This window comes from Halichoerus grypus, chromosome X (assembly GCF_964656455.1).
Source record: "Halichoerus grypus chromosome X, mHalGry1.hap1.1, whole genome shotgun sequence".
In the NCBI taxonomy this organism is placed as follows: Eukaryota; Metazoa; Chordata; class Mammalia; order Carnivora; family Phocidae; genus Halichoerus; species Halichoerus grypus.
The window spans coordinates 15,829,761-15,857,574 of NC_135727.1; the positions used below are offsets into that span (position 1 = coordinate 15,829,761).

At 47.6% G+C, this 27,814-nt stretch overlaps 1 protein-coding gene across 1 annotated transcript; it reads right to left on the bottom strand.

Moving 5' to 3' along the window:
* Positions 1-685: 685 nt before the first annotated feature.
* VGLL1 (vestigial like family member 1) lies at positions 686-27,814 on the bottom strand. Its single transcript, XM_078064876.1, has 3 exons — positions 27,613-27,814; positions 17,783-18,202; positions 686-810 (listed from the first exon to the last, which is right to left on the bottom strand). The coding sequence occupies exons 1-3, from the start codon at positions 27,812-27,814 to the stop codon at positions 686-688; spliced, it is 747 nt and encodes a 248-aa protein (XP_077921002.1).

Consider the following 27,814-nt stretch of genomic DNA (forward strand, 5'->3'; position numbering starts at 1 on the left):
AGCCCCGCATCAGGCTCCCTGCTCGGCGGGAAGCCTGCTTCTCCCTCTCCCACTCCCCCTGCTTGTGTTCCCTCTCTCACTATCTCTCTCTGTGTCAAAAAAGAAATAAAATCTTTAAAAAATAATAATAATAATAAAAAAGAGGGGGGGAAAGGCGGCAAAGAGAAGTAGTGTGCCTGACGCTAGAGAGCGGTAGGACTCCAGAGCACTTGGCCTTCACTGTTACTCTTCCACGCTCTCAGCAAGCAGCGTAAAGCTGTGTGCTGCAGCGAAGGGAGTGGGTTCGAAGTCACAGTCAAGGGCAAGCTCTGCAACCTGACAGCCAGCCATGCTCCATGTGGCAACGCGGGCAACCTGTCTGAGCCTCAGTCGCCTGATCTATGTAATGCGGATATTCATATTTGCTCTGCATACCTCACCAGTTTGTTGTGATGCTCAGATGAGACGTGTACTACGAGGAGGAGAGCTCTGCGCACGGACTCTCGCTTGGCAATGACACCGAGTAGCGGCTCAGTACTGCGGCTCGAGAGAGCGCAGAGATCCTGTTCCATGCTCGCTCGCTCTCGTCGCACGAACCGCACTTGATTCCAAGTCTCTGTTTGGGAATCTGTCTTCCCCACTAGACCGAGTTTGCCCAGGACGAGGAGCAGAACTTGCCACCTCTGCCTTCACGGCACCTCGCTCACTACCTGGCCTCGAGAGCACCTGCAAAACGGCAGCGTTGGTGGGAGCGAGAGCGCTCGCGGCCCAGCAGGGGCAGCCCCGGCGGCAGCACGGGGGCGTCACCCCCCCGGCGCCGACAGCACCGGCCTGCAGAGAGCAGCAGAGAGCTGCAGAGACCCCCGAGTCCGGCCCCCTCCGCCCACCAGCCCCCCGCCCCTCGCCCCCTCCCGCCTGCATCCGGGCCGGGCCTCCTTCCCTCTCTAACCTTGCGCGCATTTGGCCTCTCTCCAAAGGGGTGGAAATCGGGCCCGGTTTGACTAAAATGTTTCCCCGAACCTAAGCAGTTTGCAAATTTCGGCCTGAAACTAGGGCAACGGGAGCAGTTTTAGTCACCGAGGCCATTCCCAGTGTGAACTTCGGCACAGCATCCACGGAGTCTAAAACTCTGCGGGGCAGGAGAGCGGTCCACTTGAATGCGTTTGACAAAAGGTCTTGCACAGTTTGGAAAGAATTCCTGGCTTTAGAAGATTGGAAACTGGAAAGTTCTGCTTTGTTGTTGTTGTTGTTGTTGTTGTTAAATAGTGCTTTCAAAGGTCCCTTCGAGAGGGCTGCCTATCTACATGTAATTTGATGTTCTACAGGGAAGTAGAGAGCCAAATGAAAGCCGCCCAGGCCCAGGTCAGGAGTCATTAAAGTGGCTGAATGAACGGTAATTATTTTAGCTAGCAGTGGGCCCGCTTCTACTAACTGATGGGCCGACCTTATTATCTTTCCCATTTGACACCAAAAGGCCACTGGGACTAATGGCCTTTCAAGCGAAAGCAAAAGCTTTCTATTTATTTACTTTGTTCTCTGGCTTTTACAGGGTTCCATTTTAATGCCCCTTAATTATGCTACAGCACTTGAGTGTAGGGGTTAAGAGTATGCGCTTTGGAGTCAGACAAAACCGGGCTTCCATCCAAGCTCTGCAGCTTCCCAGCTGCGTGGGCCCGGTCCCTCGCTTGAGCACTCCGAGTTTTATTTTCCTTTCTCTGCAAAAGAGTGACTCTAATTCATGACTCGTAGGCTTATTGTGATGATTCAATGAGCTGATGCATCTAAAGCACTTAGCCCGGGGCCTGGTGCACGGTGAGTACGCGGGAAATCGGAGCACTTACTGCTCAAATAGTTGAAGAAGTCTACACACACGCACACACACTTATGCATTCACCTTGAGGGTGGGCCATGGCAGCAGCGATAAGATGCTCACAACATACCCTGACAAAGAAACAAGGCTCAGATGGCCCAAAGTTGGTCATAAAGCGCTGGAGATGGACCTCAAACCCTGTGTGTCTGAAGCCAAAGACCTGATGGCTAGAACGAAATCTCCCCTGTCCACCTTGTTCTAGAGGGACAACCCATTCTTTCCTCCAGCCTTCAGTCTCTCAGAGCCCGGGTGTCAGGGAATGACCTGCGCCCTGCACTAAGGGACAGCTGTGGGAGCCTTGGGTGGGGGCGAAGTGGGGGTCCAAGAAGGATCCGTAAAGCTTTCAGAAGGCAATCCGCATGCCTGAGTCATCTCTGTATTTTATCATGCCTAGCATTGTGCAATGCTATTTTCATTCACTTATTTATTGGACAACAATTCACTGAATGAGGTCCCTGTGTCGGGCACCGTGCGAGGCATGATAAAATACAGAGATGACTCAGGCATGAGGATTGCCTTCTGAAAGCTGGCTCTTTTCTTTAGGAAGTAGCAGCAGTGATGCTTTTCAGTTTATTCAGAATGATCAACGGGATCAGCTGCAGGTAACACAACACAAGAACTAAGACTGAAGATCCCATTGGTTGGGTTTTCTGCCTGGCTTAAACATCCATTGATTATCTGTTCTTTTTGCATCACAAAACACGTTGGTTTGCGAGTAGGAAAGTGTACCTGCATTTCCAGAACCTGCCGGCCTGGTTGTACCTTATGGTATTAGCTGATGGAGTCTTGAAGACCGACCTTCGGCTTTTGAGGGTGTAGTCAAATGTCAGTGATATGAGCAGACATGTTAACACCGAGGTTTATCTTTTTTGGTTTCATTTTTCAATTCTAGTCTTATGTCTTTTAAGAACGTTGACATTTTACATCATAGGTTTGTTCTGCCCGGCTTTTGTTTTTAAACTGTATGTAAATGGAATCCTGCTACTTCCTCTTCTGGAAGTCCAAAGTATTTCTTTTCAGTACAAATGGTAGTATACTTTCAAGGTACCAAGCTCTTCCGACCTAGAATTGGAAAGGCTTCTTTCATGATTTCAATAATTTTAGAAGCTGCTGGGGTTAAGCCCGTTCGAGCGGACATCTCACCATTGCAATTAGGTTTTGAGACACAAAATCCCAGCCAAAGGGTTGGAAAAGTTTGAAAATGGATCCCAACTGGCTTCCCCCAAAGTGCTTTTTTGTCATTAGCTAGAGGAAGGCAAGCTAACAGAGAACGGATTTGGAGTACTTCAAATTACATACCCTGCTGTTGCCTTCACAACATGAGCAAATCATTACCAGAAATCTAGGTTTTTTGTACCATCTAGTGGTGCGTCCCAATACAGCTGATACATAATTTTTTTTTAAGTTCACAGTTCTTTAAGAGAGTCTCTGAGGGTTGTTTCATACAGAGGTTGCAGGTGCAAGGAGATGGTCAGCTTCCTCACCCTGCCATTATTCTGAGCTTTGTGGCTTTGATTCCTCACCTGTCTTGAGTGCGATAGATTCAGGTCTGCAGTCTGCAGATACTAGGTCTGCACTAACCACAAAGTAAGAGCAAGGAACACACACTGTGAGAGCAAAGAACAGAATGTGTTCACCACTTCGCTCTTTTTCTTCCTTGGACGTTGTTTAAAAACTCCCAGAACTTCCTAAGGGGTTTTTAAAACAAATTTTTTTTTTAATGTGGTCAAAAGCATATAACATAAAATTGACTGTCTTAGCCATTTCTAGGTGTACAGTTCAGGGGTATCAAGTACATTCACCTTGTTGTGCAACAGAGCTCTAGAACTTTTCATCTCGCAAAATGGAAACTCTGTTTCTGGGGAACCACAGCTCCCGATTTCCCCTCCTCCACTAACCGAGTTTACCAATGGATTACTTGCAGGCGGATATTCCTCTAAGGGCCCGTGTTTTTACCATCCTTATTAAATTATAATACAGAAATATGTGAATAATGAATAATTGTCATGAAAAAAGCAGTCATCATCACAAAAACAAAGGGCTCTCTCCTTTTCCTGGCCTACTACCTCGGGAACAAAAGGATGATTCTGAAGTCGTGAGGCCTTATCTTTTGTTAACCAAATCTCTGAGCTGAGTTCCTGTTTGCCAACCGTCCTTGCTCACGAAGTCTGGGAGCAGGAGTTTGGAGACCTTTAAATGCAGGATTCTGTAAAAGAAAAAGTTAAAATTATTATTATTTTTTTAATTGCAGGATTATGTCAAAGGAATTCCAGGCTCACCAGGGAAAAGGTGCAGAGATCCCTGGGTGCTAATAGAGAGAAAGGAAGGAGCTGGTTTGGAATTGAGGCTCGACCAAGTTTCCAGCTGTGTTTTTGTCCGCCTCCTCCCCTCCCCCCCCCCAGCCCCCGCCAACTTCTAGGCTTTAACCTAATCCCTGAGTATTTAGTGACGGTATTTGGAGATGGGGCCTTTGGGAGATGATTTGGTCCTAAGGGTGGAGGCTTCACGAATGCGAACCGTGCCCTTATAGAAGGGACCCAAGAGCAACCTCGCCTCTCCCCACCCCCCCACCCCGTGAGGACACAGCGAAAAGATGGCCCCAGGAAGCGGGCTCTCACAAGCCACCAAATCTGCCTGTGCCTTGAACTTGGACTTCCAGCCTCCAGAACTGTGAGAAATTTCTGTGGTTCATAAGCCGCCCAGTCTGGGGTAATTCGTTATGGCAACTCTAATGGAACGAGACAGGGGCCTTGAAAGAAATTATTGAACCTCCGACAGCCTCGATTTCCTCATCTGCAGGATGGGAATAACAATACCTACCTGTCTTAAAGATAAAATGAAGTAAATTATATGCTGTAACCTGCACATAGGAGGTGCTCATTAAACACTCATTCCCTCCCCTCTCCCGTTTTTGGCAATATGTATACATATCTCCCTAAGCCTCAGTTTCCTTGTTTGTCAATTGCACGGGTCACTGTGGGGTTCAAAAATGCAGCAATGCCTATGAAAGCAACTTCATAATGACAATAGATGTTTTTAAAATTTTCATTTTTAAAAAAAAAATTTTTTTAATTTTCATTTTTATGTCTACGGAGTTGTAACTAATCAAGAAAGAAAATAATCATTGAATACAGGTAATTCGTATTTCCCAAAGAAGGTTATTAATATTGTCCTGATAAACAATGATTTGTCTTGATCACTTAAATAACGTATGCATCTGAAGGCAGGGGCCTGGTCTGGCCTGGGTCATCTCTCTAGGCTTTGTCTGACCTGGGGAGTGTATCACTCTCTTCCAGTCTCACAAAAGGAACAGGACTCAAAAAGAGAATGGCTCTGGGTTATCAGGGGAGCTTTGAAAGAACAGAACCAATTTTGGTGCTTCCCAGTGATCACACCCCACAGAGAGAACCATTGTTCATTTTCCAGGAATTTTCTGTGTAAGACACGTATGAAAATGCTTGTAAAAAGCTCCAACGGCACAAAAGGGTATAACGCATAAAGTAAAATGGCCCTGACCAACAGCACCACACACAGATACACACTGCACACGCATCAGCTCCCCAAACCCACTCCGCAAAGGAAATCACCGTTGACAGACTGAGATTCTCCCACTAATAATCTATGCATGTTCCACGCATGCGCAAACGCACACATACTGGTTATATATACATATACGCGCATGCGTGCCTGCATATACATACACAGCCCCTGTGTTTCAGAGAGAGCCTTAGTCACATAGAAGATCATGATTAGTGGCGCCTGGGTGGCTCAGTCGTTAAGTGTCTGCCTTCGGCTCAGGTCATGATCCCGGGGTCCTGGGATCCAGCCCCGCATCTGGCTCTCTGCTCTGCGGGAAGCCTGCTTCTCCCTCTCCCACTCCCCCTGCTTGTGTTCCCTCTCTTGCTGCGTCTTTCTGACAAATAAATAAATAAAATCTTTCAAAAAAAGATCATGATAGATGTGAATGGTACCCCTGAAATTGTGTAATACTGTGCAAAGCAACAACTGCCTCACACACACACACACACACACACACACACACTAACATCTCCTTTTCCAAAAAAAAACCCACAAAGGGATAATACCAAACTGCTATTTTGTAACTTGCTTTTCTCAGTTAATGATATTGCTTTCCATTTCGGCACACATAAGCCTACCCAACTCTCTCTACCTGCTCCCCAGTGTTCGATTGTAAAGATGTATTATCATTTATTTAGCCAGTTTGTTTTTGACAGAAACTGGGACCACTTCTAGTTTTCTTGCTACTCCTAATACTGTAATAAACAATTACACCTCTTTGAAATTATAGGCATATATTTTACAATGAGCTTTAAGTACTCGCGTGTGTGCAGTGCATGCGTGGACAGTTTTTGTACTTAATATGCATTTTCATGACTATAGATCTGCAGCATCATTTTTTTAAAGTTTATTTATTTATTTAAGTCACCTCTTCACCCCATGTGGGGCTCGAACTCACAACCCCGAAATGAAGAGTCGCACACTCCACCGACTGAGCCAGCGAGGCGCCCCTATAGCATCGTTTTTAAAGGCTGTACATTATATCATATTGGACGGATGAAACGTCATTTGTTTAACAAATGCCCTGCGGCTGGGGATTTATGCTGTTCCTGATTTTTCACGATTATGAACAATGCAGTGTTGAACACCTATACACTGAAATCTTTGTGCATTTGTCAAATTATTTTCCTCGGATACATTCCTAGAGGTGAGGTTGCCAGGCCGAGGGGTATGCCTATTTGGAGGAGTGGCCACTTCATTTAAAAGAAAAACTGTCAATTCCATCATGCGGATTTGCTACACAGAGGTCCTCCGATATGATAGCGGGGGGTGGGGGTGGCATTTATATCAGATAAGTAGGCGATTGCCAGCCCTGGTGCAGCAGGGCAGGATAATAGCCCCAGGGAGGTCCCCGTCCTAATCCCCGGACCCTGTGACTATCTCCAGCGACACAGCAAAGGGGAACTAAGGGTGCAGAGGGAATTAAGGTTGCCAATCAGCTTCACTTAAAACGGGGATTATCCTGATTATTTGGTGCCCAAGGTAATCATAAGGATCCTTGACAATGGAAGAGGAAGCTGGCACTAAAGTTAGGGAGGGCGAGCTTCTGGGGGGCTTCAACCTGTGAAAGGTATAAGGGGGGAGGGAGCAGAGGTGAACAGAGAGAGACTCGAACCAGGCACTCAGTGAACGGCACTTCCTGCAGACGAATGGCAAATCTGGGGCTCCCACATTTCTCCCTTCTGCTCCTCAGTCGCCCCGATCCGGTCCTCTTCTTTGAGCCCCAGTATGGCAACTGTTGCTAGGCCTTGTAAATACATTTGTTTCAAAATGTAGCCCGTCAGAGCTGGAAATGACTTTAGGGATCATCTCATTTTCCACATAGAGAAACGGAGACCTGGCAGGGTGGGGGCCTCAATCAAGAGGACAACTAGCGAGCTGCGGAGTCAGGACGGGAACACGGCGGGGGGTGGGGGTCCTCACTCCGGGTTTGCAGCAGCATTAGGAAAAGGCTGCTCAGGGGCGTCTGAGTGGTTCAGCCCCTTAAGGCTCAGCCCCTTAAGGGTCCGACTCTTGGTTTCCACTCAGGTCATGATCTCAGGGTTATGAGATGGAGACCTTTGTGGGGCTCCCTGCTCCCCTCTCCCTCTCCCTCAGCCCCTCCCCCCACTCGCACACACACTGTCTCTCTAAAATAAATTTTAAAATATTGGAAAAAAAAGGAGGGGCGCCTGGGTGGCTCAGTCGGTTTAAGTGTCTGACTTCAGCTCAGGTCATGTTCTCAGGGTCCTGGGCTCGAACCCCACATCGGGCTCCCTGCTCCGCGGGAGGCCTGCTTCTCCCTCTCCCTCTCTCAAATAAATAAATAAAATCTTTAAAAAAAAAAAAAAAAAGGCTGCTCATTTGGAAAGATTAGTGGAGGGTCACCATTTTCACCAAAAAAGTAACCATCACTGCTATAAATAGACTCAACTTGCGTCAAAGCATAATCATTAAAAGAAAAAAAAAAAAACCAGACTGCTCTTTGAGAAGATCTTTGAGACTTAATCTTTTTTTTTTAAGATTTTATTTATTTTTTGACAGAGAAAGAGACAGCGAGAGGGAACACAAGCAGGGGGAGTGGGAGAGGGAGAAGCAGGCTTCCCGCCGAGCAGGGAGCCCGAGGGACGCGGGGCTCGATCCCAGGACCCTGGGATCGTGACCTGAGCCGAAGGCGGACGCTTAACGACTGAGCCACCCAGGCGCCCCTGAGACTTAATCTTAATTAAATTTATTAAAAAATAGCGACAAACCTGTAAGCCTTATAAAAATGCAAGAGCCTACTTCATCCCCACTAATCTGTAAAAATTCACAGCGACATAAGGTTTTAAAATCTTAACACAAGTAAAGGCATGGAGATGGGCTATTGCATTATTAACTGCACATGTGGAAGATACAAATGGTTTACTAAATTATTTTCAATTCATTATATCAAGCTAGAGAAACCATTATGGAAAGGGCAGGAATCGTGTTTATGGGAGAGAGAGAACGGTTATATTCTAGTTAGCATTGATTTGTGGAGGGATGACTTTATTTCCAGTAATACCTGTGATGCTGACTTGTAGAATGGAAAAGTGCTTCAACACCAGTCTCAATTGGATCTGTAAACAACATTCTTACTTAGAATTCTTTTTTTTAAGATTTTATTGTTTTTTTGGGCGCCTGGGTGGCTCAGTCGTTGATGAGCGTCTGCCTTCGGCTCAGGTCATGATCCCAGGGTCCTGGGATCGGGCCCCGCATCGGGCTCCCTGCTCCGTGGGAAGCCTGCTTCTTCCTCTCCCACTCCCCCTGCTTGTGTTCCCTCTCTCGCTGTGTCTCTCTCTGTCAAATAAATAAATAAAATCTTAAAAAAAAAAAAAAAGATTTTACTGTTTTTTTAAGTAATCTCTACACCCAACATGGGGCTCCAACTCATGACCCTAGATCAAGAATCACAGGCTCTTCCAACTGGGCCAGCCAGGCACCCCTCTTACTTGGAATTCTTAAGATGGTTTTTGCTACTAGAAAAAGGAAGTTGTCACCTTTTTCTTGCTTTTTCAGTACAGGCATCATTCAAGTGCAGGAGTTTCCCATTTGAAGCAATTTCCATTCTTCCCAACTGTCAAGTTCAGGAATGGGCATGTATTTGGGGTGGGGGAGGGGCGGCAGCTGGTGAGTCAGTCAATCAGGTCACTTGCCCATTTCCCAAAATTGTAGATAAAGATGTGAATGAGGTTTGTGGACTCTAGCCCTATTGGGCTCCGACTTCCCAGGTTCAAACCTTGATCCATCTGCTAATTCTACACCCCTCACCTCCGAACTAGCATCTCACAAGATTATCAACTAGGAGTGTAGATGAAACCACAGACAACACACAGGGCCAGCTACCCCACCTCTGTGTGTGAATTTGTAATTCTGAGAGTAAAATGCCAAAAGTGAGTCCAAGAAATGCTTTTCGAGTTAGCTTTTTTGGAAGTGAGGTGGGAAAGGAAAGGATGTGTATAGAAAGGCACAAGTCTAAGTCTAGGATTGAGTAGGAGTTGATCTGGGTGGGGATTTACTGGTGTAGGTCAGAGGGGCAGGGGTCTCTCAGAGGCAGGAGGCCTTGTCTTCCCTCTTTATTACAGTGGGAAAACAGATTACGGCTTTCAGCTTTATTCAAGGGCGAGCTTCAGAATCTGCAAGGAAATGTTACCAGATTTTACCAGGCTGCAGAAGACGCCAGCCTTCTTGGAATCATTTCTTTTTCCCTAAATAGCATATTAAGAGTTCAGTCCTGATGGTACATATCATCTTTGAGTACAGATGAATCTTTCTAGCATGAGCCAAGAGAAACACACACTTGTATAATTAAGCATCACAAGTGCTAGAATCAGCCCCCACCCTGAATTTCCCCAACCATCTAAAAAAGAACGTGGCTTTAGAAGGTAAATAACTCCGAGGGACACGGTTATTAGCCAAGTATCTTTTCTCTCATTTAATCTAGGAAACCTACGTAACACACTGGAAAAACTGTAGTCTTGAGACCGTTAAACTACATAGACTATATTAAACTGCCAAGGTCGGGATGCCTGGGTGGCTCAGTCGGTTAAGCGTCCGCCTTCAGCTCAGGTCATGATCCCAGGGCCCCGCATCATCCAGCACATCATCCAGCATCAGATTCCTTCCTCAGCAGGGATCCTGCTTCTCCCTCTGCCTGCCACTCCCCCTGCTTGTGCTCTCTGACAAATAAAATCTTTAAAATAAATAGGGGCGCCTGGGTGGCTCAGTTGTTGAGTGTCTGCCTTCGGCTTGGGTCATGATCCCAGCGTCCTGGGATCGAGCCCAGCATCGGGCTCCCTGCTCTGAGGGAAGCATGCTTCTCCCTCTCCCACTCCCCCTGCTTGTGTTCCCTCTCTCGCTGTCTCTCTAATAAAATCTTTAAAAAATAATAATAAATAAATAAACTGCCACGGTCATGGATTCACTCATGCAAGAGCTGTGGTCTTTATTTACACAGCAGATGGGAGGACAAAGATCGAAGAGCCAGGCCAATGTTAACCCTTGATAAGTAGTCTGGTGGGGAGACCTTGGGCAGGTCATTTACCAAGCCTCAGTACCCATGTGTATTACATGGAGGTAATGCCAGGCCCAGGGTTGCTGGGAAGTTGGCATGAGATCATGATGTGAAAGAATTTGGAACAGAGAAGAGCATAACCCAAAAAAGTCATTTTATTGTCCACCCTCCAAGCTATTACACAGGAGCGAGTGGGGGGAGGGGCGCTGCGTGGATGGTGAACATCAACAGCAGGGTTTCTGGGGTTGTCACGGGCTAAGCACCAAGCTCACACTGGCCACAAGGCTGTCTACTAGATTAGAGACCTGAAGGAGTTTGAAGAAATTTATCATTTTATCTGGAACAATCTGTAGGGAGGTCCTGCTGCCGTGTCTAAGATTCAGTGGCCATCCACATGGGTGGCCCCAAAGGCTCTGTGCTGAAAAGAGCTAACGGTTCCCAGATGTCACTAACAGTGAAAGAGCTAAAGGGGAAAGCTTCATTGTTTGTGGAAGCCAGGTGGGCCGCTGTGGAAGGCTGGAAGATGTCACCAAGGTCCAGCTGAACACCTATGGGGGGCGGTCAGATGCCAGAGTCCTCATCCTCAAAGTGAGGGCAGGAAGAAACTCATGGAGCCACAACTAAGAAATGCTCTTGGCACAGAACTTAGTCTAGGCCCAGCCTGGGATGCGACTGTCTGCTAACTAATTTCCAGTAAGTTAGTTCTCACATTCCTCAGCAACTCCATTTGGAATCACTTTTTTTTTTAGAACTGAGGAATCAAAAATTCCAAGCGAAAGGACTTCATTCATGAGAGCCTTCCCGAACCTTCTCAGCTTCCTTCCAGACTCTGAGGATGCAGGGAATGCCCAGCCTCAACTTCCTCCATGGGTCTTGCCCACCCCGTTTTCATTTTGCCTTTGGTAGAGGCAAGAGGGCGGCTGGCCAGAGTCTGGGTTAAGGCTAGACAGCTTCAGGCCATTCCTGGTATCTCCTCCATTCAGTTGGCAAAAAGGGACAACCCCATAGGACACCATATGGTCAGTCTTGGTTTGAAAGACCCTGCTGGTAGAGGGTAAGGGGACTGATTTCTAAGTAGGAGGGCAGCGGGTGCAGGGAAGGTGGGAGAAGCAGGCAGGGGGGGCCTCTATGGTTCCCATCCCTGAACTGCTCTTTTAACCATTTCATGTGCCGGTGAGTCACTCAAGTTGGAAAACTCCTGCCACAGGGCACAGGTGCCAAGGAAGAGAAGTGTCAGATTTTACGGGGAACAGCAACGTGCTCCTGGCGCAATGCTCTTTAGTGACGGAAAGAGAAAAAGGACGGTGCAGGCTCTAGACCCTCTAGATTCACAGTAGAAAATCACGAGCAGGTTTGGAAAAAGGAATTCTCTTCTTCGGACTGAGGTTCAATAAAAGAACACATTTCTTCGCTCTGGAGACTGGCTTTCTGAAAAACAGGATAAGCATGATGAGGAAGAAGCGGTTTGAATCCTGACTCGACCGCTGCCTCGCTGTGTGACCTCAGGCGAGTTACCTAGGCTATCTGAGTCCCACATTCTCATCTGTTCAACGAGGCCACTAATGCAACCTACCTCCCAAGATTCTGGAAAGGAGCAAGTGAATTAAACACACGGAAAGCACTTCAAAGAGTGCCTGGCACATATATGCTCAATAGATATTAGCTACTATTTTGTTAAAGAGGCAGGTCTTTGGGGCGCCTGGGTGGCTCAGTTGGTTAAGCATCCGATGCTTGGTTTCGGCTCAGGTCATGATCTCAGGGTTGTGAGAGCGAGCCCAGTGCTCACAGAGAGTCTGCTTGAGATTCTCTCTCTCTCCCTCTCCCACTCTCCCTTCCCCCAACACGTACACACACACACACACACTTTCTTTCTTTCAAATAAATAAAATCTTTATATATATTTAAAAAAGAGGCACTGTCTTTATACGTAGTAGAGTAGAATTGGCATTGTAGGGAAGATCAAGGACTTGGAAGTCAGAGAAAGCGGACTCTGGCACTCACTCACCTTGACTTTGGGCAAATTACTTAACCTCCCTAGACCTCAATTTTCCCATCCTGTGAATGAGGATAAAAATAGCACCTGCCTTGTAGGTAGCTACTGGTTCTTATTTTGCTTCACTTCTGTGGATCTTATCGTTCTCCTCATCTCTAATGACCTTTTACTTCCTTCTACCTCAGCCAGCCATTCCTATGGCCAGACGGCTAGACTCTCATCGCCCACAGAGGTGGCACCCTTGCCATTTCAATTTCAAACATCTACTCTCCACCCACTACCTCCCATGTCATTGGCCTAAGTAGTCTTATCACTACATGTTTCCATAACCTAATCCTCCAGTCCATCAGCCGCCACTACCCCTCTTCCCCTATTGGCCTCCTTTCCCTTCCTTGTGCAGCTCAGAGACCAGGCTCCCTTGTTATAGTCACTCACTTGCAAATACCCTCAGGGTCGTGGGATGGAGCCCCCGTCGGGCTCCGTGCTCAGCGTGGAGTCTGCTTGTCCCTCTCCCTCTGCTCCTTCCCTTGCTCTCTCTTTCTCTCTCTCAAATAAATAAATAAAATCTTTAAAAAATGGGGGTGCCTGGGTGGCTCAGTCGTTAAGCGTCTGCCTTCGGCTCAGGTCATGATCCCAGGGTCCTGGGATCGAGCCCCGCATCAGGCTCCCTGCTCAGCGGGAAGCCTGCTTCTCCCTCTCCCACTCCCCCTGCTTGTGTTCCCTCTCTCGCTGTCTGTCTCTGTCAAATAAATAAAATCTTTAAAAAATATCTTTAAAAATGGCTCTACTACTTACCTTCTATCTGTATGGTAATGGGAATGATCCAACAAAGATGAGGAGATCAAATGATGATGGGGGAGGATGAGGATAACCTCGTGGGGGAGGTCACTGAGACCAGTGAAGGGCCATGTGGAGGCACTGACATTTGCTAGGAGGAGGGAACATGGTAACATTGAAAGGGTACAAAAGGAGAATGAGGACACAGGTGCAAGTTGATTTGCAGGTTTGTTTGTGAGGAGTCAGAAGAGTACTAATCAGATGACCTCTGTTTTCTCCATCAACTCTGGGGCAAGAGCATCAGCTGAGAGTGCAAATCCGGGGGTTGAAAAGTGGGCAAGTATGGGAGTCATGAGCTTTCTGAGTGCCCAGCTGAAGTTTGAGGTCAGGAGTCGCAAGTAGAAACAGCTGGGTGGGGTGATTTTCCTGAGTGCTCTTTGGCGGGAGAGCGTGATGGATGGCGGGGGGGAGAGGAAAAGTTGCTGAGGGAGGTTTAGGGAGGTTAAGTAATTTGCCTCGGCCAGCAGGAGGGGACTGGGCCCATATTGGAGGGGCAGGAGGAGACTCGACCTTCCTTCCTTTGACCAATCTTTATCTGGGGCCTCACACAGGAAACCTTTCAGAACTACTGAAATTCCTACTGAAACGTTCATCGAGTTCACTTTGAAACCAGGTTCATATAAAATATACAAAGAGTCAAACGTTTCGAGGCAATGGAGTTCCGTGCCAAATCTACTGGAAGTGAGGACGCGGAATCTGTGCATTTCCCAAGCTCCCCCATGGTCCTCACCATCAGCCGAGACTGGGAGCCTGGCGGTGTGCTGAGGAGCAGGGGCTTTGCTGGGGTGCCCGGAAGTGGCCCCCTTCCCAGTGCCCGTGCCCTGCTGCCTCCCTCTGTCCAGAGCCACAGCGGCAGGAGAGCTGACTTGGGACGGTTGGTATAGCCGGGTACCCACTCCCCGTCTCCCCCTCAACTAGTCTCCGCTCAGGAAGTCCATCCCCTTGCCCTTTGCCCAAGGTAATATGGTTCCTGTGCCTGCTGTCCCAGCATCCCCTCCCCTTATTCTAGGACGGTGTCCTGGCCACAGCTAGACAGTGAACCCATATGCAGTGAAACGATCCTACCAACTGCCAACTCTCACTGCGGTACACTTGATTTAACTTGGAATTGTTTCTCAGGATTAATGTGTATTGTCATTTATGATTGAGGACGGCTTTGAGACTGAGAGCAAAGAGAGGAATACCCCTTGCCACCTGATGCTGGGTGATCTTAAGGCAAGTCTTGTCACCTGTTCGAGACTCCGTCTCCTCACCTACAAAATGAGAATATTTATGCATTCCTTCAATCCCTATTCCCTGAAGACCTGTTGTGTAAGGCACATACACAATTCACAAGGTGGTCACTGTGGGCACCGAGCAGGACGGCATGTGTGGGATCCGGCTCATAGTCCCCACCCGTACATGTTGCTGTTATTTTTTTCGCCTTTTAAAGGAACCGTTTAAAGCATCAAGTTTTCAGTAATTCTAAGGCTTAACATTAAAAAATGTACAAACCATTAACAAGTACTTAGAGGAGACTTTATAATCCTGACTTTCATTAATTAGTAGGCTAGCAGAACTCATCCTCTTGGGTAGAGATTGATGTGAAGCCTGACTCAGCCACGCTAAAGCTCTTGAACCAGCCCTAAATCCATCTCCTCATTTGGGCATGGCCAATTAATCACCAAGGGTGCTTCCGGCTTGTCCGTTAGTCTGTCTTACACAAGGGCTTCGAACAAAAGAATCTGTACTGTGTCGGCGATGTATTTTTACTATTTCTTTCTTCACCATTCTATTGTTTCCAGCACTCCCTCATCCATCCATTCAACAAATATGTATTCCCCCTCTGTGCCGGGCTCTGTTGCAGATGCTGGGATGTGGGTATACACCCCTCAAAGTCTTGGCCCTCAAGGAGCTAACATTCTAGATCCTAAGCATTTACATATATTATCTCATTTTAATCCTCATAGAAACTCTATTGGGGGGGGCCACCCTATCTTAATCCTCATTTCACAAATGAGCCAACTGAGGAGTGGAGAGGTTAAGAAATGTGCCCAAGTTTCTGAAGCTAGTAAGTCATGAGCCCGGATTAGAAGCCAGGCCATAAAGATCCTCATGCCTTTCCCCCCAGACCCATATCGTTCCCATTCGGCAGTTCCTACTGACACCACTTTTGAATTGAGCGTGGAGCCCAGAGTCCTGGCCCTTAGCCTCAGGTGGCATTTTCCTGGGCCTCGGAGTCCTGGGGTAGCCCTATGTTCTAGGCTGAAAACTAAACATCTGGGACAAGCAAACTAATCCTCATGAATTTGCTCATTTTGCTGAGTCATCTGGGTTAAATCTAGCTCGGGTAAGAGAACGCAATAGAGCTGCTCGGATAGCAAAATAAGAAAATGGTAAAAAAAAAAAAAAAAAAAAGTCAAGATATTTTACAAGGCACAAAGTACATGGGCTCCTTGAGACTAAGATGAAACAAATTCCAGCTATGAAAATACTAAGTAATAGAAATCGGGGTCTTATCAGTTGAAGAGCCTGGTTTTCACACTATGAGCTTCTCCCCAAGTTTTATTCCCAAGCTGTAGGGACCAAGCACCTAAGGCAGAAACTGATACCTACTTTCACTTGCAAGGTTGGCACTGGCGGGTCCACCATCTGGGGGGAAATATATTTTCTTATCTAGAAAGGAAGAACACATGATTAGAAATCTCCAGGGACTCCAAATGGTCTGCCCCTCAGTTTATTTTTAAAGATTATTTATTTGTCAGAGAGCGAGAGCACGAGCAGGGGGAGGGTCAGAAGCAGAGGGAGAAGCAGACTCCCTGCTGAGTGTAGAGCCCCACTCTCGGGGGCTCGATCCCTGGACCCTGGGATCATGACCTGAGCTGAAGGCAGCCGCTTCACCCACTGAGCCACCACCCAGGCAGCCTCTGCCCCTCAGTTTATAAACCCCGAGCATATTTTCTCTTATCAGATGTTACAAAAACAGAGAAGTTTCTGTTTTTAAGGTACCTTGGGGTCTTGTTCCCATCTTACAGGCAATGTTCCGGACTTCCCCAACAGATCCTAGACCACCAGGCCAATGAGTACAACTGACGTCCATGTTAGTAGGAGAGTGTGAAGTTTTCAGTAGTCAGACTTGGTGATAGACATGTGATAATGTGTCTAGAGGCTTCAGAAATAGGATCATGCCTGCACCATAATTTTGCCATGATGTGCCTGGCGTACAGTAGATGTTCACTAAATATTTGCTGAATTGGGGTTGAACTGTATGGTTGTTATGTGCGGGAGGTGAGGATTTGAGCCGTCTGTGTTCTACCCAGCTGCTGAGTGTATGCACAGGCCTATACGCAAACACAGTTGGCCTAATTTTTCCTCTGAATCCAGCAGGAACAAATTTTTGAAAAAGAGTTCAGGGGTGGGAATTTTCATGGGTTTCCCAAGCATGACATTTTTATGATTTACTCTTGAAGTACATTCCTAATCAAACTCTGGAAATGACAGAGTGGTATTTTAATGGGAAATTTGTTTTTGACATTAGGCTGGAACACAGTGCCTGACTTAGGTAGGCCATGCTGAACAGGCCCTTTGTGTACTGTATAGTTAGTTCCGAGTAAAGGCAACGTCTGGCAATTTCTTTCAGGCATAGAACTACAGACGTGTATGGACTAGGGGGTTGTAAAAGAAAATTTTGTCCAGAGTACAGAATGCCAGAGGATGTGGATTTGGCCCCATGAAACCATAAAATATATATATTATTACCCATGTTTCATATGAAAGGCAAATCTTGTAGCAGATTGGGTTGTTCTGTTGGTGAAAGTATACTTCAGGCCAATTCTCCCCCAGCCTTTTACAAAGAAGGGAGTCTTGTTTTTTGGTAGGCATTTGGCATCTAGCTGGCACCGATTAAATATTTGTTGGGCGAATGAGTGAATGAAGAAGTGAATGAGCCTTAAGGGGGTTTTAGTTCGGGGGGAGGGGTGGTGGCCTAGGCGCAGGCACCCAAGGGAGACCGAGCCATGGCGGTCTCCAGGCAGCCATGGGACTGCTTCTACAGCGACTTTGAATTTTAATGTTTGGAGCAGATGGTTGGTATAGATTGCCCTTGTTTCTGCCCAGGAACCTGGCATCACTGCAAGTTGCCAACCTGTTTAGAGGATAGAGTTTGAGCTTGTAGGTACGTCGGACAGTTCTCTGTTTTACAAGTGGATCATTTGGTGGCTGACGGCGAGGTGAATGCAGGACCCTGCGATTTTCGGCAGCAGCCTAAATCATTTTTCTAGAGTAAGTCCAAGTCAACAGACTGGGGTGACCATTTGGGGCCAAGTCCATCTGGTTGGCTATCTATGTAACCCTGAATGTTGATGAAGCTTAGTGAAGATCTATGGAACATTGAAGCAGAACATTCCATCCCTCAGAAGCCCCATGTCTGAAGAGGGAGCAATTAGCCTTAGCACCCCATCTCATTGCCAACTCCCTCTCAACTGCAACCAATCAGAGGCAGTCCTCCAAGTATCTGGAGGCATTTCCTTACCGTGGGCTGAGCTGGGAGGCAAGTCGCAGAGCAATCCCACGCTTCTGGCTACCTGGGCAGAGCTGCAATCCTCCCACACTGCGGATTCCTGAGGATGGGCTAGGTGTCGGTCTTGCTGGAGGAGACTTAGGAAGGGCTCATATTTCCCATCAGGCTGGGGCTCTGGAACCATGTGCGCACTGGAGTAGGCCTGAGAGTAGCCAGGCTCTGAGGAGCTGGGGCTGCCTAGGGAGGGGTAATGCCACAGCTCGTCAGACTGAACGGAGGGGCTGCCCGCCAGGGACACTGGGTACTGATCCGGAGTCATGAGACTGGGCCCATTCAAGCTGCAGTTGGTGGCACCATATGCAAAAGATGCTTCTGGCTCTGGCTTTGTCCACGGAGAAGAGAAACGCCACTGATTTGGAGGCATGTCACTATCTGGGAAGGAAAGGTTTACAAGACATGTTAGGTAGGTATTTATTGTTTTCAAAATGGAAATAGCTTAATTTTTTTCTGGTTACTACAGACTATTTTTTAACATGAAGAAAGTGTAGAAAAAGTAAAACAAAAACAAAAACAGAAAAAACAAAAAACAAACCCCACTCTGACTACAATATCCAGAGACCACCAATGTCTGCTTTTAGGTATACTTCTTTCTAGGATTTGTTTCTATTCAGGTCCACATGGTTTTCACATCACATAGGATTTTTAAGGCGACTTTTGCATCATTAAAATATCACAGATATCCTCCCATGGCAACGAATACGAGCACAGTATTCAGTTATATTAACAACACTGTGATGAACATCTTTGCATATACATCTTTGCACCCGTGTCCAACGAGCCCCTCAAGGAAACTTTTCTAGAAGTAAAATTGCTTGATTAAAGGTGATTTGTGTTTGGTCATTGCTGGTTGGCTTGATTTTATAGCTCGTGGTTTGAATACACCAAATGGAAGGACGCCACAGAACTTTATAAAGGGTTTAACGCTCGCCTGGGTATAAGTCACTCATACAAGTCTAGGGGTTGAAACTCCATTTTCTAGAGGGATCAGGGGCATGGGGATGCTAAGACTGGACCAAGTTAGCAAAGCAGGTTAGTCAAGTAGGGATCTGAGCTGGAGCAATGAGTCATTGCTTGGACCTCTTCCTGCAAAAGCAAAATGCTCAAGGTCAAGCGATGACTCAGTTTCTTCTCGCAAAGTTCGTGTGGACTAGCAAGGGGGGATGGAGTCTCCTTTGGTCTCATAGATACTCTTCTCATTGTGCCTAGGATAGCAGCTGAATCTGAGTGTTCAGAAAGTCTAGGGCAGCTCACGACATGGATGAATGTTTTCCCCATTCGAAACACCCACTCAGGCAAGAGAGGAGGAGGGAGAGTGCTCTGGCAGATGGTGCTTAAAACCTAGAGCCTCTCATCTATCCAAGATAATGAAGGGGGGTGTGGGCGTGAAGACAAAGGAAGATTGGAGGGCTGGAGAGACTGTCTGGTCCCCTCCCCCCGCTCCCCTGCCCCACGTGTGTCTCTCCCAGCTCTCCTGAATGTTCCACTTGCCTGCATGTTGTACAAGATAAAAGCATCTTGAGTGGCCTGCACAGTGACACCGGAGGCCCCCGCCTGCCCTCCCATCGTAGCTTTTCATGTAATACAGATGAGAAGAGCAAAAGAAGTTGTAACCTCGTGGCACAGACATTCTACCCATTTCACATCGCTCACAATGAGTGCGGGGCGGCGGTTGGCCTCTTTTAATGAAACCAAGGGCAAGAAAACGTTAAAATTTGTTCTTGGGGATGAACGCTACTTTTGAAAATTGATTATCTGCAGACCGGTAGAGATTCAGGGCACAAAGAGAGTGATTAAGCTGACTTAGTATAATCACTAGGCATGCTTCACGTTCAATAAGGGTACTGCATGTTCTGAGCGCAAGTTAGAAAAATTGTGTAGCCCGACAAGGGGGCAGTTTCCATCTGAACTGGCCTTACAGATCTCATACATATGACCTAGAGGCTGAATGCTTGAAATGGGCAAGGCAGGGCCCCAGTGGCTTTTGAATATTTCTCTTAACTGCTTCCCTTCCAGAATTTTCTTTTCTTTTCTTTTTTTTTTTTTAGGACTTCCAGAATTTTCTGATCGAAATGTTCCGGGGAGTGGGTGGTGTGCCACTGTCCAAGGTCCATCTGGTCACTGAGTGCACCAGAGCACAGTTTGGATGGCAGCATGGGGTGGGGGGCAGTGTCCCAAATCCCAAATTCACAGCAACCCCATAGTGGACCCTGGGTGACCTGGGAAAAGCCATCTTTCCAGAGCAGACTTGGATGTTGGTGACCCATGGGGTGGAGACCCTGAATTTGGGGGGACCCTCTTTCCAGCAACCACGCTCACCTACCCTGTGAACCCTGAAGGCATTTCTAAGTCACAGTCCTGACTGGCTCAAGTGGCTGTTGCCACCGCTAGAAGTGACCCTGGTGACCCTTTCTTACCCAAGTTCCCCCACTCTTAGTTACCTCTAGAGATGAGAGGGAGGGAGCCCTGGGAAAGACTGCTGCTTTATCAAACTCCAGACTACATGAATGAATGAGACCAGTCCAGGAACATTTTGGTTCTAGGACACTTGGGGCCGCCTGGATTTTCCTTTTAGTAGGAATACAAAAGGCTTCCATCCCATATGCTCCCAACTCTGAGCATCTAGACCCTGCCTCGCAGTCCCATCCTAACCTCAGAGAGCACTGGGGCAGTGGCGGGGGGGTGGGGGGGGGCGGGGGTGGTCCTGGGCTGAGCACTAGAGTCCACAGCAGCAACAACACTTGAGGGCTGATGTGGAGGGTGGATGGTGTAGACGGTAGTTGTAGAAGAGAATTTTCAGAAGCCATTGCTCAGTGTGTGTCCATTTCCAGGAAATGATACACCAGAGGCGAGTAGGAGCGGTTGCAAATCCACAACAGTTTTGTTTACTGAGCACTTATTATGGGCCAGGCGCTTTGCTTAGCACTCTGCCCACATGAGCTCACGTGATCCCCACAGCGACCCAGATGACAAAATAAAGACTTGGAGTGGCTATGGAAACTTGCCTAAGGCCATGCAGTTGGCAAACGCTCTGGCTGGCTGATTCCAAAACTCGTGCCCTTAGCAGCTCTGTCTCTCGGTATTGCAAAGATTGCAGTGAGCTGCGTGACACTCTTGGGGTTGGATGGTGGCAGGTGGGCATAAAATCTCTTGGGGCAATTTGAATGCATCCTTTGATCCAGTCATTCCCCTTATAACAATTTAGGGATATAATCAACGATGTGTGCAAAAATGTAGCTACGAGGATAGTCAAAAGGATATTTACAATATAGCGAAAAATCAGCAACAACCCGATGTCCAAAAATTGTAATAGATTCGGTACATCTATAAAAAGGATACTCTGGAGCCATTAAAATGATGTTGTGGGGGTGCCTGGGGGGCGCTCAGTCAGTTAAGCGGCTGCCTTCGCCTCAGGCCATGATCCTGGGAGATCATTTATGTGCAAAATGATGTTACGTTAGTTGTAAAACTTAGCATGCGTGCATAGATGCACATGTGCTTATGTCCTGAATGCTTATCTTTGTTTTCTAATTTTCCAAAAATAACAGTACTTTTGTGATTAGAAAAAGTTATTTTTTTAAAGATTTTTTATTTATTGGGGTCCCTGGGTGGCTCAGTCGTTGAGCGTCTCCCTTCAGCTCAGGTCATGGTCTCAGGGTCCTGGGATCGAGCCCCGCATCGGGCTCCCTGCTCGGCAGAAAGCCTGCTTCTCCCTCTCCCACTCCCCCTGCTTGTGTTCCCTCTCTCGCTGGGTCTCTCTCTGTCAAATAAATAAAATCTTAAAAAAAAAAAGATTTTTTATTTATTTATTTGACAGAGGGAGCGAGAGAGCGCAAGCAGGGGGAACAGCAGAGGGAGAGGGAGAAGCAGGCTCCCTGCCAAGCAGGGAGCCCGATGCGGGGCTCGATCCCAGGACCCTGGGATCATGCCCTGAGCCGAGGGCAGACGCTTAACGACTGAGCCACCCAGGGGCCCCGAAAAAGTTATTTTTTTTTTAAGTAAAAACTGAGGAAACCATTTGACTCACTGAATTGGAGTCACAGTTGTAAAAGACCAATCCATAATGGCCTGCTTTCCTTCCACCCACCCTTCCTTCTCGTCCCCCTCCCCTTTCTCTGTCTCTGCCTTTAATACAAATCCTGCTTTATGCTGAAGTTAAAACCAAGCACCCTCTGAACATCTTGCACCGTGACAGTCCAACCTTCGGCCTGTCCGATCTGTACGCACTGACTTTTCCTTCTCTGCCTTCTTGGCTAGTGGTGCTGGCCTCTTATTCATTCACCCCAGAAACAAAGAGGATATTGTTTGTATTAGCCGAGGTTGAAACAACACCGGGGACAGGACAGCTTACAGGACACGGTCTTGTTCCAGGGCACTAGGGCGGCCTGCTCGGCCCCGCTCCCTCCTTTACCGTCGCCTCCCCGGGGTACCCAGTCTTTTGCTGATTATCCAGAGCCTTTATCCGGATGAAAATGAAGATGAAACACAGAACGTGTGCAGTATTTGCAAGTGGCTGAGAGCTCAAGGATCGGAGTCAAACTGGCCTGGTCTCGAATAGCCACCCCTTACTGGTGGTGGGATCTTGGGACAAATCACTTGGCTCTCTGAGCCTCAGTTTCCTTCCCAGGATAATGGGCACAGTGCGAGTTAACCAATAGCTGGTGTGAGGATTCAATGAGCTCATCCATGTGGGAGCCCCCAGCAAAGGGCCCCGCACACAGGACGTGCTCCATCATTGTTAGCGATCGTCAACAGTATTAGCGATAGTCCTTCTGGGCATTAGCCCTCTCGCTGGGGTGTTGTCAGGGTCTGCAAAGGCAGGACAGTGGGCTAGTGAAGAGTCCGATGGACCTGGGTTTCAATCTCTAGGCCTCACTCACAGGCTGTGTGACCCATCTCAACACTTCACCCTACCTGGGCTGCGTTGCCTCCTCCATGAAGTGAGGACATTAATACTCCTTGTAAAGTGGCTTTGGGAAATACAACAGGCATGCAGGAAGATGCGCCCACGTGCCGCTGGGGGAATATTCACAAACTAGGTAACGAGCACCCAGATCAAGGAACAGAACGTGGCCGCCACCCCGGGGAGCCCACCTCCCGGGAGGTAACCGCTCTCCTGTCTTCTGACACCATATTCAGGTTGCCTATCTTTGACCTTCAGAAATCACAGTGGCTTTTGAGGACCAAAGTGACTACAGTCACTGGCCCATGGTGTCTGGCGTCCAGTGGGGGCTCACTCTGCGTTGGTGCGGATTCCTCTCCCTCACCAGGAGTTGTCAGCGTTCACAAGGGCCAGGAACAACTAGCATGACTCTCTCTCAAATGGATATTCACACTCAAAACAAACAAACCAGTGTTTCCTCCCCACCCCTACTGGATTATGGTTGAGAGGAGAGAGGAGGAGGTATGATCTTTTGAGTCTCGCTACAAAAGACCTCTGGGTGCTCAGTGGCGTGGGATGTGCATCCGGACCCTGTCCCCCCGCCCCCCAGAAGTGGCAACTACCGAAGCTTCTCTGGTCACCTACTCTGAGATCCTCAGTGTCCTTTTAAAAGGGAGATAATTCAAAAAATGCCTTCAGCCTGTGTTTTCTTTTCTCAAGTCCAGCCAGTATAAAATATACATAAGTAAATAAAAAAATAATTTGGATTTGGGAAAAACAGCCAGGAAATTCGATGGCATTTCCTAGCCACATGGGCCTCTGTGTTCGGGCTTTGCATATTTGGCTCGACAGAGCTCCCTTAGAAAGTGGCCGAGTCGGGAACGGGAGCCCATGAATGGGAGCCTGTTCTGTTGGGCATGGTTCAGCCAGGGCTCAGCGGCCTGGGGCTGGCCGGCAGGACCTGAGAGGCTGCTAACGGGCAGTAATGAAAGGCCACTTTATGGATTTCCCACCATTTCCGAAGCTGCGGGGCTCTCACATAACACCTCTTGTGAGAACCGCTGGGGGACTGGTCTTTCATGGGGCCTCCCGAGAGGCAGCACAGCTTATGAGAAACTTGCCTCTTAACCGTGATAAGAGGCCTGGAGGAAGAAGACAGACCTCCCTTTGCTCAGTCAGCTGGACCAACATTTGCCCCACCTGCCCCGCACTCTGTGAGGAAGACATCTTCACAGTCAAGGGACCCGTGAGATTCTCACAGGGTAAATGCAACCAAGAAGGTAAGCAGAGAAGATGGCTGTCTCTCTGGCCTCGGAAGGTTGGCTTGGGCAAGAAACAGAGCCACGTCCAAGTTCCCTTCATGCACAGGAGAATCACAGAATAGAATGAAGTCAGAGGCATAGGAAACCATACAGCTGTCACATGGCAGAAGCCCCTAGAAAACGTGCAGGCTTCCAGGAGGGGCCTGCTGCTCTGTGATCTTAGTGCTTTGAAAGCAGGCCCCCATATCCGCTCACGCCACTCAGGAAACACGTCAAGCTTTCATACCACCACACAAACATAACGAACACCTACATGGCACTACGTGTCCGTGGCCATGCACGACCTCATGGACCCCTCCTATAGTTAAGTGAGCCTCAGCTTTAGAGAGGAGGGAGCTGAGGCACAGACAGAGGAAGTGATGTGCCCTGAGATCACATTGTCAATAAATGGTGGAGCTGGTTCTAAAACCACACACCGCACTCTCTTCGGTGACTCCATCCATGGCAGACATCAGTACCCTGTGATGCGAATCACAGTTTCATTCATTCAAGCGATATTTACTGGGTACCTTCCATGTGTCAGGCTTTGGGCTAGGTACTTGGGAAGTAGCAATTAATACAGAGGCCCTGCTACCATGGAATTCAGTTTAGAGAATGGGGGGAGACAAGAAAGAAAACACATAAATATATAATATGCCCAGTGGTGACAAATGCTAAATAAAATAAAATAGTGTAAGAAGACAGAGGGTGACAGGGGGGTGTGTTTCTATTTTTTAAAGAGATTGTGCAGAGAGGGCCTGGCTGGAGAGGTGACATTCTGATGGAGACCTGAATGGAGAAAAGGGGAAGTCATGCAGTTATCTGGGGAAAGAGCATTCAGGGAGGGGGTGGGGAGGTGCAAAGGGCCTGAGGCAGGATTGTACTTGGCATGTTCTACAAATAGTAGGAGGCTAGATTGGATGAAATGAGGTGGGGGTGGTAGGATATGAAATCAGAATGAAAACAGGGCCCCACGCAAGACTTCTGTATTTGATTCCAAGTGAGACAGGAAGCTACTGGAGGGTTCTGAACAGAAGAGATATAAGATGAGACTTTCCTTTTAGTGATATCATTCTGACAGTTATCTTGAGAACAGACAGAAAGGGAGCAAAGGTGGAAGCAAGGAGACCAGTCAGGAAGCTACTGCAAAAATCCTGGGCTGAGATGACAGCTTCCTGGACCAACACGATAGCAGCAGAGGTGGGGAGACGTGGTCAGAACTTGGATATATTTTGAAGGTAAAACTGACACTGTTTCAAAGGACTGGGCATGGGGTAGGGGATGAAGAGAGGAGTTAAACATGACTCTCAGTTAACTGGAAGGATGCAGCTGCCATATATTGAGATGGGGAGACGGTGGACAGAGCGGGTCGATGAGGCAATTAAGAGCTCAGTCTGAGAGTCATTGTTTGTGATTCCTAGTACATTTGTGAAGGGATCAAGTAGGCACCTGGATAGACAGGACTGAGATGCAGTCTGGGCTGGAAGTAATGCATTTGAAATTGATATAGATGGTACTTAAGACCAAGAGACAGAAGAGATCCCTTAGGGAGTGAGTGTAGATAGAGAAATTGTCTAAGACCCGAACACTGGGGCCTCCAAACATTTAGAAGCTGAAGAGAAGAGGACGTCCAGCAAAGGAGACTGAGGAGTAGTAACCCAGGAGGAAGGAGGAAAACCAGGAGAAGGTGATGTTATGGGATCCAAGTGAAAGAGGCATTTCTAAGAGGGGGGAGCAACCACCTGCAGCCAATGTTGCTGACAGGTCAAAAAAAGATGGAGACAGGGAAAGACCATTGGTTTGGCAAGTGGAGGTCACTGGTTAACCTTGATGAGAGTGGTTAAGGAGTGAGAAGGATGAAAGCCTGAGTGGAGTGAGTTCCAAAGAGCAGGAGAGGAAGAGGAAGGGTGCATGGGTGTAATTTTTGAGTCTTCCTATGGAATGGGGCAAGAGGCCAAGAGTTGGTTTTATTTCAGGTTGGGTTTTATCAGGCAAGCGGGACAGAGGTCATGAGGGACTGTAGGTAGATGGCACTTACAAGGGAGTGATGATAACGAATCCAAGCCAGTGTGTTCAGAACTCAGTCAAAGCCAAACAGCCAAAGTCCATGCATGTGAAGTCCACGCATGAAGAGCTTGGGGTTTTGACTCTTCCAAGGAGCTGATTAGATCCTCTGAAACCCACTTATCCCATTTTTCAGCTCTTACTACACGTTAATTCTCCCAAATGACTCAGTCAGTCATTCTTGCTCCTGCTCTGAACTACTCAACACACTTTTGGACACCACAGCCCCACCCTCCAGCCACCCCACTGTGCCCATTGCAACTGCAAACTGCATCGTTTCCTTTAGTGCCCCCTTCCACATGTTTACTTAACTCCCAAGAGTCTCAGAAAATCACATCACCTGACTGGAAAAATAATTTCTAGGACAGAAGCAAATTCTGCAAAGGTGATATACACCAACTCCCCAACCAGGCCCAAAGAGCAAAGCCAGAGTGATGGCTCCTGAAAAGAGGGGAGATCTTCCCCCCACAGGCAGATGGCCCCCCACTTGGCATCTTTGCACAAAACGGACAATCATTTGGAGGCATGTACATCCTCCAGTGGGACCCAGGCATTCAACGTGGGTGCCGGGCAACTACGACGGAGAGTTCTTAAAATCAAGCAGACCCTGGTCTATTGCACATTTCAAAATGGTGGATGGACTCCCATCCATCTGGCAGGGTGACTTCTCCATGAGGCACGGCAAGTACAGTGCCTAGGGCCCGCGGATACTTTTTAGGAGCCCATGAAAATGTTTTAACGTCTCTTAAAATTAGAAGAAAAATGAGTATAACAAAATAACAAATACATAAAAATGAATCCAGCCTGGATTAAAGTTGTGTTTATAGCAACGCAATCACAAAATGTCCTTTTTCATAGCTGTACTGAGAAAGAGGCCCATAGAGTCAGAAATGTCTAGGGTCTGTGAAAGTCCTACTAGAGCCCTGACAGCTTAATTTTTATAGCTTTTTCCAAACCTGGGTATTTTGATGAGCACTCTTTGACACAGCTATCTTGAAATAATTGTTTAGAGATGTCAGAATGCTTGCTTATTTATTTATATTTATTTATTTATTTATTTATTTATTTATCTGCATCTGCCTTTGGCTTAGGTCATGATCCCAGGGTCCTGGGATCGAGTCCCACATCGGGCTCCTTGCTCAGCAGGGAGCCTGCTTCCCCCTCTGCCTGCCTCACCCCTGCTTGTGCTCTCGTGCTCTCTCTCTTTGACAAATAAATAAATAAAATCTTTAAAATAAATAAATAAATAACGAAGGCTGATAATAGCGAACAGTCACGGCGCTCTTAACTGTGTACTAAGCAGTGAACCCAGCATTGAATGCAGTTAAGGAAAGAACGAAATAGGTGAACTAGCTTGATCACACAGTGTTGATTTTCACACTAAACTTCCAAAGAAATGGGTGCAGCTTCTCACTTACGGTGTGACTTGCCTTCTGCAAATACACACACGTGTCAGCGCATCAAGGGCTTGGGAGAACAGGTCTTTCCGTGGTAGCCTTGATCGAAAATTCCAGCCTCCTCCCTCCCAACATGCTCACCATTCCTCAGGATCACGTCTGTGCTCTGGCTCAAGGGGCTCAATCCCTGGGGGCTCTTGACATTGCTCAGAGCTCTGGAGAAGTGTTCATCCACTACGCTGCCGATGTCCCCTTGGAAATAGGTGAAGAGGACACACCGGGGATTCCACTCAGTCTTTATAGGTCTCTGCAGCTGGATATCAGTCTTCCCCATCTCTTCCAT

Excerpts from the sequence above, each read along its gene's own strand:
- VGLL1 (XM_078064876.1), bottom strand. The coding sequence starts at position 27,814 with ATGGAAGAGATGGGGAAGACTGATATCCAGCTGCAGAGACCTATAAAG. Across the intron at positions 18,203-27,612 it reads AGACGTGATCCTGAGGAATG|ATAGTGACATGCCTCCAAAT; the intron begins GTGAGCATGTTG and ends TTTCCTTCCCAG. Across the intron at positions 811-17,782 it reads GCCTCCCAGCTCAGCCCACG|GCCGGTGCTGTCGGCGCCGG; the intron begins GTAAGGAAATGC and ends TGCTCTCTGCAG.